Source organism: Lampetra planeri, chromosome 56 (assembly GCF_965212315.1).
Source record: "Lampetra planeri chromosome 56, kcLamPlan1.2.h2, whole genome shotgun sequence".
NCBI classification, from domain to species: domain Eukaryota; kingdom Metazoa; phylum Chordata; class Hyperoartia; order Petromyzontiformes; family Petromyzontidae; genus Lampetra; species Lampetra planeri.
The window spans coordinates 5,330,001-5,342,846 of NC_136162.1; the positions used below are offsets into that span (position 1 = coordinate 5,330,001).

Sequence of the window (12,846 nt, forward strand, 5' to 3'; positions counted from 1 at the left end):
TCCGCGTGCCCTGCGGGAAGAGAAAAATCAAGTTTGGCAAAGTCTGCGACGAGCCGGGTCAAGGGGCGCCGCCGAATTGCGGGGCGTGCGTGCGTGCGCGCTTTGCGATGTTCGCGGTAAACGTATCGTCGGCGATGCTGTGGATGAACGGAAAGAACTTTCCGCCCCAGACCGGGTCGCGGTGTGTCGGAACCGGCCACTTTAAGACGTCCTCTTGCAGGTATAATACAACGTGTTTAATTCTCAGTAAAAAAATATTTTAAAAAATAGTTTTAATTTACGACTGCGCGCGAGATTTTCGCGGTTTGCACCGCGCCAGCCCTCCGACCCGTTTTTTTGTTCCGGCACGATGTCCGACGTTTTGCTGCACTTGCCTTGGGGCGGGTGTGGGGGGGTGGATAGCTTCTTCTGGGCTTGGAAGTGACCACGTCACGCCGGACGGACATCACGCGTTGTACAATCGGACAAGACAGCGGAGAGCCGTAGGTTTGTTTTGTGCGAGTCTCGAAGTGTCCCCAATTGGGTAGCGTTTCAATGTATACGTGTGTGTTTGTACGTTGAACTTCTTTCGCACCATACGTAGCTAACCGCGCCAATCGGAGGTGCGAGGGGAGCGGAAGGACAACAAATTAAATGCAACATCACACAGTTTTAAATAAATCAATTTAACACGTAGACTTTGGCGACCAATATTATTCATAATATAGGTTTTTGGGTCAGATCGCGTTATTTATAAATGTGTCGTAACCCTCCACCACCCGACATGGCCAAACAGTAAAAAATGTGTCACGTTTTTCAAAGGACAAAATAAATTCACTTCTTTAGCCCACCGGTGTGCTGAAGAGAGAATCAACAGCATTTTAAAACTTGAGTAGCGCGACGTTTCGCTGATAATTACAATCAGCTTCATCGGGCAAGAATGGCGAAGCTCTCCTGTTGCTTCCGGTCTTAAATAGAGCAGCATCAGGGTGACGTCATCATTTAATTAAATTCAATCTGGTGCAGTGATTCGAGGCAAGTGCGGCCTGGAAGCGTATTATTAAATAAATACAATTACATATAAAGGAAACATACCAATGAATAACAATTGAAGGATTACCAATCTATATAATTACAATACCCTCCCCCTCCTTGCCTCGAATCACTGCACCAGATTTAATTTAACTAAATGATGACGTCACCCTGCTGCTGCTGCTGCTCTATTTAAGACCTGATGCCAGATTTTTATAATCGGCACCCCAAAATTACCTTAAAACCGATGGAATACCTTATGCCAGAAAAAGTGTGTTGACCACTGTATAATTAGACCAAGTGGTTAGAGCCGCGTGGGTTGGATGTTGTGGGGGGCGGTGGGGGGGGGGAGTCACGTGACAAAGATAAAGCGTTCGCCGTGAAAAACCAAACCCGCTCGAGCATACGGTGAGTGTGCATCGGTGTCTGCTCACGTGCCCCTTCACGGACACGACCCCCGCTGGGGGTGGACATTCCACATTGCCGTGGAATTTCCGCATTTCAAGATCAAGTTCATTTATTAGGTATGGCCCTGTGAGCCATTCGGCTCTTGAATCGGGTGCAACCGCAACAAACAAAAAACATGAACACAAAACATCTTAAAGTAACTATGTGACTGAGTGCAAACAGAACATCCAAGAAAAGACAGCAAAATATTGCAGAAAAAAACACCGTACACCAACGCTTTGAATCGGGTGCAACCGCAACAAACAAAAAACACGAACAAAAAAACATCTTAAAGTGAATATGTGACTGAGTGCAAGCAGAACATCCGAGAAAAGACAGCAAAATATTGCAGAAAAAAACACCGTACACCAACGCTGTGTGCAAAAATCCCAGTGGGATGCAAGTCAAACAACAACAACAACAACATTTGCTTGCGGCACCACCGCCGCGGCGGCAGCCGGAAGATCCCACGTCCTACGCGGTGGCGGCGGCGGCTTGCCACGGCGCCGGCCTTGGTGGGCGTTGCTCGCTAACGGCGCTTTGCCCCCCCACCCCCCCAAACCAGTCTGTTGGCGGCGGTGGATGTGACGCCTCTGGTCCGTGCGTGTGCAGGGAAGCGCGGCGAGTGGTCCTGCACAAGGCCTCCTCGGGCCTCGGCTTCAACATCGTCGGGGGCGAGGACGGGGAGGGTATCTTTGTCTCCTTCATCCTCGCCGGCGGCCCGGCGGACCTCAGCGGGGAGCTGCGGCGAGGCGATCAGATCCTCTCGGTAAGTCTCGCCGCCCCGCCCCGCACCGCCCCAGAGGTCGCAACCGGGTACCCGATACCCGTACCCTACCCGATACCCGGCTACCTGTACCCGACCGGGTACGATTAGCCGTTTGCGACCCTGGTTGCGGCCGGGTACGGGTAGGCTGTGAGTCACTGGTGAGTAGCCGTTTGTCACTCATTTCGGGTAGGGTACGGGTACGGGTAGGGAACGGGTACCCGTACCCGGCTGGGTACTGGTACGGGTACCCATTTGCGACCCTGGTGCGGCCGGGTACGGGTAAGGAATCAAAACCCGTTTTCGACCTCTGCCCCACCCCCGCCAACCCCTCCTCGCACATCGTTGCGGTCAAAACCCGAGATTTGTTTCTGGCCAACGCCAGTGGTTCAGGAGCCCCCGGCATGTAATTATACACTGGTAAACACGCTTTTTCTGGCGTAATGTATTCCAACAGTTTTAAGGTAATTTTGGAGTGCCGATTCCAAATCTGGCATCAGTTTTTGTCTATCACATCAGGTTTTTTAGATATCAATTATTGCGTTTTCAATAAGAAATAAAATTAAATAAACGTGGATATCTACATAAAATGATATTATAAACACACTATCCTAAAAATACAGCACCATATTTTAACACTAAAGCAGTCACTGACTCGCAACAACTTGCAATCATAAGTGACAGAGTTAATTTCGGGTAAAATCAATGAAAATGGGGTATGCCGATAGCATAAAAATGAGATGTGATAGAGCAAATCTGAGATCAGATTTGGAATCAGCACCCTGAAATTAGTCTAAAACAGCTGCAAAAGTCCAGGCCAGAAATTTTTGTTGTTGTTGTTGACCAGTGTAAGATGGCGGCCGGGATAGCACTTCTGTTGAGCGATAGGGGGGTGGGCCAGGTGGCACCTCTGATCCACCTAGGCCACAACTCGGACGCGTTTTGGCCGGACGCGCGAATAAATGCCACGAACGTTGGTAATGCTCTCCGAGTATACGGCGAAGAGTGCCGTGATGCGTTGGATTTGGCCCTCGGTCGGTCTCTGTCTGTCTCGGCGTGGGCACCGGGCAGGGAGCGATGGCGCAGCAGTTAGCGAACCGGGCGACCCGAGTTCGATTCCCGCTCACGGCCAACACCACCAGTGACGGTTATCTGAACCGATCATGGGAGTCTCATTGAGTACCTGGTCTGGTCTGTTAACATCGCCACTAGGGAGACAAAGGTGTGCTGTGTTGGCCTTCATAGGTGCTGTGCTCAAACAACGCTGTCCCCAACAGTCGATGAAGAGCTATATGGGGGATTTTTGTGGCCACCACCACGCCTGGCCACCTTTGTATCTTTCGTGGAAACGCGTGCATACAGGGCTGAAATAGATCCATGTACAGTATGTTTGCCCGGTTCCCTGCCTTTCCATGCAGCATATATGTTTGTCCGCTGGCCAGCGTATCATTCATGCATGTGTCCAATGCATGCAATCATTCATTCATGACTGTCCATATTTCCGAAGTCAATAATTGAGTTTCTTGAATTTTAAACATCTTTTTGTTGTGCCCGAGGCTGTCAGCTCTCATTAGATTCACCGGCAGCACATCTGCCAACTGACCCCAATTCATCCTGAACACGTCCCCGATCCCATCTGATCTCAGAAGCCAAGCAGAGAATTTGAGCCTGGATAGTAATTGGATCTGAGACCACCAGGGGTCGTGGGTTCGATCCCGACCCTGACACCTGCTGTATATTTGGAGTTTGCGTGTCTCACTCTCATCATCATCACGGTGGCTAGGAGATGTCAACTACCTCGCCAGGTATGCAGGAGGTCGTGGGTTCGATCCCCACCCTGACGATGCCTGCTGTATATTTGGAGTTTGCGTGTCTCTGTCATCATCATCACGGTGGCTAGGAGATGTCAACTACCTCGCCTGGTATGCAGGAGGTCGTGGGTTCGATCCCCACCCTGACGATACCTGTTGTATATTTGGAGTTTGCGTGTCTCTCCTCTTTTCCTGTCAGTCGCGTGGATTTTCCTCCGGGTCCTCCGGTTCTTCCCCCACCACATTTAGAGTAAACGTCACGCGTTTAGTGCATTTGGCTGCTATGAATGTCCACGTGATGATAAGCACGTTTCGTTGAACTATCGATTGTGTGCCAGGTCGCTTCTCAAAAAGGAGCTCTGCATAGCTCAGTGGTGCCTTCCTTACCTGGTGAAAATTTAAAACAGTTTCGGTTTAATCTCGGCCGCTAACAGGTGAGAAGAAACACGTCTGCGAGTGATGTGTCTCTACCGTTTCTATTCTCTGCGGGAAAACGGGGGTCCGATTCACGGTGGCACGGTGTCCAGGAACTCGTTGGGACATCGCGAAAGCGGTGGGGTGGGGGGCAGGGGTGGGGGGGGGGGGCACCGCCTGTATTTGACTCGGATCTCCTTTTTGCAATAATGCGCTCGTGCTGAGTGGCCTCTTACCGGGGTGCTTGAGTGAATCCTGATTGATGGATCGAGATGCACGGGGGAGGGCGGTAATTTTTTGTTATCCATTCACGTTGAAACGCTCCGATAAAATCGTGCGCGCATAAGCGCGTTCTTGCGTGTTGTTGCGTGTTGTTGCGTGTTGTCGCGTGTTCTCGCGTGTTGTCGCGTCATCGCGATGGAAGAGACCGAGTTGGCGGGCGGGGGCAAGGCGGATCGTTGCGTCGTGCGTCGTCGCACGGCGAGAGATGGCGACCGACGCGCTCGCCTTCATCCAGCAGTGGATCGATCGCGGTTTTCACGACGAGGACGATTGCAGGCGTTGCGGGCTTTGCCGCGCGGCGATAATTCCCCTTTTTAAATCCTTTATATTAAGTTCACTTGCTTGCTTAGGACCGTGCAAATCTTTCGGTCGTTTTTTAACCCACTTCCCGTGATCCAATCGAGCTGACATTTTCCACACAGACTCGTTGTGCGTGACAATTAATGTTCGTGAAATTTTTTTGTTCCAAAATTTTACACTTTTTAGGACAAAAATATTATATTTAATTACCAATTGCTTAATGCTGCCATGCAATCATCTGACCCATAGGTGGCAGCCATCTCAAGCCAGAGGACGAGAGGACTCTAGCCGCCACGCATATAAAGGATTTATAGTGAAAAACTTTTTTTTTACGGGTTATACTTATTAGGGATTGATTTCCGTCACTCTTAATTACGTCGGCGTGGGGAATTTTGGTGGAATCGTTTTTTTTTAAATCCACGGACCCACAGTTGGCGATTGTTGAAATGAAATAAGGATTGCAGCAGTGGGGAGGGGGGGTCCTGCATTGGACAGGTTACGGGGCTTTGACGTAAGAAGGGAATGGCACGTGTCGGCAAAACCTCCGAGTTGTTTCCGTGTACAAATTGACGATGTTACGGCAGCAACGGAGCAAAGAGCGAATGGGGGGAGGGGGTTAATTTGAATTTAGTGTTTTTGGGTTAGATCGCGTCAATACAAATGTGTCCTTAAACCCGCAGCCACCCGACACAGCCAATTAGTAAGGTTTGTCACGTTAGTTGCACAGCGCACCGGCGTGTTGGAGAGCAAAGCCACAACATTTACAATCCGAGTACTTGATATTGTGGATTTGCGCACGAACGGATTCTGGGACGGTTTACGGGCGCCGTTTGTCTTCAGAAGTATTTCATTAGCAGTAAGGAAGACGGTACTTGGTCGGAATGAGAGGCAGAGACCGTGCGGTTTGCATGCCTTCGATCATTTTTATTTTATTTTTATCATTATATATTTCCCTCCGACCCTGCTGGTGGGCATTCCCAAGTTTTGTACAATGCTCAGAGCACCGTGGCCGGGTTTTGATTGGGGGGACGCGGGTTCACCGATTATCAACACAACTTCACGCGAACGTTTGTTTTTGCTTGCTCCGATCGGGTGAACCTTCTGAGAATCTCGATTTAAAGCTTTCGTGACTGCAGGGATTCATCTTCTTGGTTCTTTCGGTAAAGCCACGTAGAATGGAAATAATAAAATAATAAAAATAAAACATAACAAAATAATTCTCACGACGTTTCGGACACAACGCAAGCAGCCGTCCTCAGGTGGAGAACAGGTCTGTCGAGAAGACAGAGTCTGAACAGGTTCTTCACCTGAGGACGGCTGCTTGCGTTGTGGCCGAAACGTCGTGAGATATATTTGATTGTTTTATTTTTATTATTTTATTGTTTCCATTCTACGTGACTTTACCGAAAGAACCAAGAAGATGAATCCCTGCAGTCACGAAAGCTTTCAATCGAAAGAGACCCATGGAATTAACAAAAGCTGACGTGAATTTGCTTGTGCGCCGATCTGCTCGATTCCCGTCAACAGCCCAGAGCCAGCGGTGGAAATTCCACATTGCTATCGTGGGGATTCATATCCTTCACACACAGGCTGCTGCGTTCAGCGAGCGCCTATTAAGGCTGGCACGGTGCATGAGAGGCTGCAGGGCAGCACCACTAGGGGTCACCTTTGTCTCTCCAGACAGTTGCCAACGTTGAAACATCACGCCACGGATTTGCTTCAGAGACTTGAGTCGACCTATGGGAGGTCCGCCCCCCATCAGAACTGCTTTTTTTTGTCTTCTTGGTTCTTTCGGTAAAGTCACGTAGAAGGGAAGTAATAAAATAATAAAAATAAAACATAATAAAAAATTCTCACGACGTTTCGGCCACAACGCAAGCAGCCGTCCTCAGGTGAAAACCAGGTCTGTCGAGGCGACAGCGTCTGAATGAAACAGCACACGTGCTTGGAGCATATATATAAGCTGGGTTCGAAGTTTAGTTTTATTTTTCTTTCCCCCGCACCTCCGATCAGCACAAGAAGTTCAACATACACACGTACATCAGATTCAGCTACCGGTGTTTGCCAGCGGTGTTGCGCCTCGTGACCAGGAATTGAACCTGGAGCCGGGATGTTGTAGGGAAAAGTGCGCACAGTCCACTGCTTCACCGCCCGATGCAATGCAACGTTCAACCATTAGCATCGCCATTTGTGCTCGGCAGAGAGGAGGGCATCGACATGGCAACGGCATTTTGGGTCAATTTCTAATTAGGTCAGGATCTTTCTAAATGTGTCATGGGTCAATTTCTAATTAGGTCAGGACCTTTCTAATTGTCTAATTGATCACGGGAAGAAAAAAAATTGGGCCACCAGAAAGTTTGACTGCGTCCATGCCGCCGTTAATCTTGGGGCGCCATGGTGGCAAGATGTTAACTAACTCGCCTGGTATACAGGAGGTCGTGGGTTTGATCCCAACCCTGACCGATGCCTGCTGTATATTTTGATTCTAGATTTGAAGCTTTCGTGACTGCAAGGATTCATATTCTTAGGTTTTTTCGGTAAAGTCACGTAGGTAAAAAATTAAAATTAATACAAGTTAAATAAAAATTAAATAACAATCACGACGTTTCAGAGGCAACACAAGCTTCCGTCTTCAGGTGGAACCGTCACAGAACGATAGCTTTATTACTTGATATTTCTTGATACAGCTATCGTGCTGTGATGGTTCCACCTGAAGATGGAAGCTTGTGTTGCCTCCGAAACGTCGTGATTTTTATTTTATTTTAATTTTACTTTTATTAATTTGGATTTTTTACCTACGTGACTTTACCGAAAAAACCTGAGAATATGAATCTTTGCAGTCACGAAAGCTTCAAATCTAGTACCATGTCATATGCGTACCAGTGTCCCCATATAACCCATACGAGGCTGTGGCGGGGGGGGGGGTGGAAATCCTGTTCGGCGAGCACCTATTAACGCCGGCACTGCGTGCGAAGGGTCGGTGAGGTCGGAGCCATTCCCGGCCGCCTTTGTCTCCCCAACACTGTCGCGTTTAACAAGCGTCCGTGCCAGGTACCCAATTTAAACGCCGAGTCAACCTTGAGAAGGCCGCAGCCTGCCGCCCCCCCCCCTGCCCCCACAGTTCGTTCCAGTTAATTGCTTGGCTGTGAATCGAACTCTTAATGCAGCAAGTTCGTTCGTAAGCGCGGTGCACCGATCATCACCACGCCGACGCGTAGTATGCGGAAGGTCGGGGTTTTGATGCCGACCCTGATGCCTGCTGCACATTTGGAGTTTGCGTGTTCTGCCCGTGGTCGCGTGGATTTCTACTCGGGGTTCACGTTTAGAAGCATGCATCGAGATGTATTCTTGCTACGGTGTCTCCCTAGGGTCGAGTACAAATGTAACGGCTCCAGGAGACGCTGCTTTTGTGATGATTCTCTCATGACGACGCCTTCGCTTGACGGGCGAAGACCCCGACTCCAAACAGCAGCCCCGAGCCTCTCCTCTCGACCACCTTTTATCCCCCAGCGTGGCCATCTCCCTTGACTCTTGGCAACGCCCCTTCTCTCGAACCCTCTCGCTCGCTCTCGATCCCTGATCCTCACCCGTCCACTTCTGTCACCTCGATCCTTCTCGTAGACCCCCAGATCAAGGCGCTCTTCCCCCTCCAACCCAGCTTAAATATACGCTGCCAAGCCTGGTGGTGTTTCATTCAGACGCTGTCTTTCCGACAGACCTGTTCTTCACCTGAGGACGGCTGCTTGCGTTGTGGCCGAAACGTCGTGAGAATTGTATTTTATTATGTTTTATTTTTATTATTTTATTATTTCCCTTCTACGTGACTTTACCGAAAGAACCAAGAAGATGACCCCCAGATCGTTCGCCCTGTCTGTCCCTTGACCCGTCATTACTCCCTGTGGCCCCCTGGTCTCTTCCCATGCTAATTCCCCTGTCAGTACCCCGCTGTGACCGCTAGTCCCCTGTACTGTCTTTACACAAATAAATCCGTACCGTGGCCAACGTTTGATCTTGGGTCCGCTCGGCGTCCCGTTGCCTCTTTTTGGCCTTGCGTATCGACCCCTGCCACCCCCCCACCCCCAACCCCTCGCAAGCAATCCGTTGCCCGCAAACACCGTGTGGGTCAAAGCGTCCGACTCTCTCGCGGCAGATGTCAGGGGTGAGCCGTATGGGGCAGTGCGGCAAGCACAGGTTGCGTTTCGGCCCATCCGTTCGTACCGGAATCTTTATTTAGACCGGAGGAATCTGATGAGCTTATGAAGCTTTTTACACCGCCTCTACCCTCCCCCCCCAACTGTGTTCATAGGATTACTCCAGGGGTACGTGTTGTTGTTGTTCAGGAGACGTCAGTCGGTCGGTCGGTGAACTCGGGCCGCTGGGTTTGTAGCGCGATGCGTTCAACACCTCTACGCTCCTGTTGTATGTATTTGCATGTTATGTGTATGTGTGTATGTACATACGTTGTGTGTATGTATGTTACATACGGGTTCAGTGCGATTCCCGCCCACGGCCACCAACACCCGGTGACGATTATCTGAACCGGTCCTGGGCCTCCCCTAGGTCGACTCAGCCTCAAATGAGCACCTGGTGCTGTGTATAAACATCGCCATTGGGGAGACAAATACGGCCAGGCATGGTGTTGGCCACCCACCCCCTCGTGTGCCGTACCGTCCTTCATAGGCGCTCGCTAACAGCACTTGCCCCTACAGTCTGTTAAGGCTACACGACGACACCTTTGTCCTTGTCTTTTGTATGTTGAACTTCTTTCGCACCGTACGTAGCCAACAGCGCTACGTACGCTGCAGAATGGCCATTCGCCTCCATATAATGAAGCATAGAAGTGCAATACAACAATGAATTTTGCTGCACCACAACATATCCCCCGCAGCCTTACATGTGCGTGTGTACGTTGAACTTATGTCGCACCATGCGTAGCCGACCGCGCTAATCGGAGGTGCGGGGGGGGGGGAAGGACAACAATCGGTTCTAAAGAGATGAGGTTTTAATCGAGATGATGATTTAAAAGTCGTGTGTAAGCTCCCGGCGGCTTCCTAACGGCGGAAGTGAAGAGAGCGTTCCAGACGGCCGCAGAAGCGCGTCTGAAACCGCCGCGCGATGCGATGACCATCATCTTTGTTCGATGATGGTCAGCAGCCAAAAGCCGCTGCTGCTGCTGCGAGTATCGGCGGAGTCTTGTTCCACCCTCGGTAGAGGTGTAAATATGCAAACGCACATTTCAAGCCAATAGAAACGTGGTTTAAAAAAATATATCTTGTCGTTCTTTTGCTTAGTTGCTGCCTTCTCGTGTCTGTGCGGGGTTTGTTTATAACCCACCGGGGGCTATTCTCAGCGCCTTAACTCGCTGCTACGAAGCCCCAGTGTCAACATATCACCCACGTGGACTTTGCCGTGACCCCTTGCACCTGGTTTGAACCTGTTTGTGAATTCTGACCCCCGTCTTTATACTTACGGAAGGCAGTGGTGCAAGTCGTTGTTTGCTTTTCCTGTTCTCAGAAATCTTAAAACGTTGCCTTTTTTTTACAGTTCCCTTCCACTTGTTTGTGGAGGTGACACAGGCCCAGTGGTAAACGCCTCATTTAAAATACAGTTTGGCTTTTGTGAAGTCATTGGTGACTGTTGTGAGACCATCAACTGATAACTCTTAAGAACGGGGTTTAATCACAGTCCAGTCTACCCGAGTCTACGGGTTTCTGTGTAAGGCTACAGGTTTCTAAGTGAGTCTATGGGTCTCTTTGTAAACCTATGGGTCGCTGTGTAAACCAATGGGTCTGTGTGAGTCTATAGGTCTCTTTGTAAGTCTATGGGTCGCTGTTTAAGTCAATGGGTCTCTGCGTGAGTCTATGGTTCACTGTGTGAGTCTATGGGTCTCTTTGTAAGTCTATGGGTCACTGTGTAAGTCAATGGGTCTCTGTGTGAGTCAATAGGTCTCTGCGTGAGTCTATGGGTCTCTGCGTGAGCCTGTGGGTCTCTGCGTGAGCCTGTAGGTCTCTGCGTGAGTCTATGGGTCTCTGTGTGAGTTTTTGGGTCTCTGCGTGAGTCTATGGGTCTGTGTGAGTCTATGGGTCTCTGTGTGAGTCTTTGGGTTTCTGTGTGAGTCTATGGGTCTCTGCGTGAGTCTATGGGCCTCTGCGTGAGTCTATGGGTCTCTGCGTGAGTCTATGGGTCTCTGCGTGAGTCTATGGGTCTCTGCGTGAGTGTATGGGTCTCTGCGTGAGTCTGTGGGTCTCTGCGTGAGTCTATGGGTCTCTGTGTGAGTCTATGGGTCTCTGTGTGAGTCTATGGGTCTCTGCGTGAGTCTATGGGTCTCTGCGTGAGTCTATGGGTCTCTGCGTGAGTCTATGGGTCTCTGTGGGAGTCTGTTGGTCTCTGCGTGAGTCTGTTGGCCTCTGTGTGAGTCTATGGGTCTCTGCGTGAGTCTATGGGTCTCTGCGTGAGTCCATGGGTCTCTGTGTGAGTCTATGGGTCTCTGCGTGAGCCTGTTGGTCTCTGCGTGAGTCTATGGGCCTCTGCGTGAATCTATGGGTCTCTGCGTGAGTCTATGGGTCTCTGTGTGAGTCTGTTGGTCTCTGCGTGAGTCTATGGGTCTCTGTGTGAGCCTGTTGGTCTCTGCGTGAGTCTATGGGTCTCTGCGTGAGTCTATAGGTCTCTGCGTGAGTCTATGGGTCTCTGCGTGAGTCTATGGGTCTCTGCGTGAGCCTGTTGTTCTCTGCATGAGTCTATGGGTCTCTGCGTGAGTCTATGGGTCTCTGTGTGAGTCTGTTGGTCTCTGCGTGAGTCTATGGGTCTCTGTGTGAGCCTGTTGGTCTCTGTGTGAGCCTGTTGGTCTCTGCGTGAGTCTATGGGTCTCTGCGTGAGTCTGTGGGTCTCTGTGTGAGCCTGTTGGTCTCTGCGTGAGTCTATGGGTCTCTGTGTGAGCCTGTTGGTCTCTGTGTGAGTCTATGGGTCTCTGTGTGAGTCTGTTGGTCTCTGCGTGAGTCTATGGGTCTCTGTGTGAGTCTATGGGTCTCTGTGTGAGCCTGTTGGTCTCTGCGTGAGTCTATGGGTCTCTGTGTGAGTCTGTTGGTCTCTGCGTGAGTCTATGGGTCTCTGCGTGAGTCTATGGGTCTCTGTGTGAGCCTGTTGGTCTCTGTGTGAGTCTATGGGTCTCTGTGTGAGTCTGTTAGTCTCTGCGTGAGTCTATGGGTCTCTGCATGAGTCTATGGGTCTCTGTGTGAGCCTGTTGGTCTCTGCGTGAGTCTATGGGTCTCTGCGTGAGTCTATGGGTCTCTGTGTGAGCCTGTTGGTCTCTGCGTGAGTCTATGGGTCTCTGTGTGAGTCTTTGCGTGAGTCTATGGGTCTCTGCGTGAGTCAATGGATCTCTGTGTGAGTCTCTGTGTGAGCCTGTTGGTCTCTGCGTGAGTTGTTGGTGACCGGGCTGAGACCATCAACTCCTGAGCCCCCGAGTACCCGCTTCCCCCACAGGAGCCCGTGAACCTGGATTCGAACCCATGCTCTCGGCGGCCTCTCACCCGTTGCTTTTCCCGGGTTGCCGAGATCAAGCGGCAACGGCCTTACGCTCCGCGCCATTAAACCCAACGCGCAATCTCCCCACTGTCGCAGGAATGCAGGGGGATGTCAAACCTACAAAAAAAAATATGAATGCACGTGAAATTCCGCTCCCTACGTGCCGCATGGCCAGCGTTCGCAAAACGCGTTTTTTTTGGAGCGCGGTAATTAACTCGTGTCCTCGACTGAAGGATCCGGAGGCTAATTGGGTTTTCGCGTGCACGCGGAATTGGGTTTAGTTGTCAAGTT

At 50.4% G+C, this 12,846-nt stretch overlaps 1 protein-coding gene across 1 annotated transcript in view; it reads left to right on the forward strand.

The window, feature by feature from the left end:
• Positions 1–12,846, forward strand: part of LOC144735649 (disks large homolog 2-like) — a 160,590-nt gene that overhangs the window by 32,476 nt on the left and 115,268 nt on the right. Inside the window, exons 3-4 of the mRNA XM_078618100.1 lie at positions 21–175; positions 2,071–2,227. Of these exons, the coding sequence (XP_078474226.1) occupies positions 21–175; positions 2,071–2,227 (312 nt within the window). The remainder of the gene's footprint in view (positions 1–20; positions 176–2,070; positions 2,228–12,846) is intronic.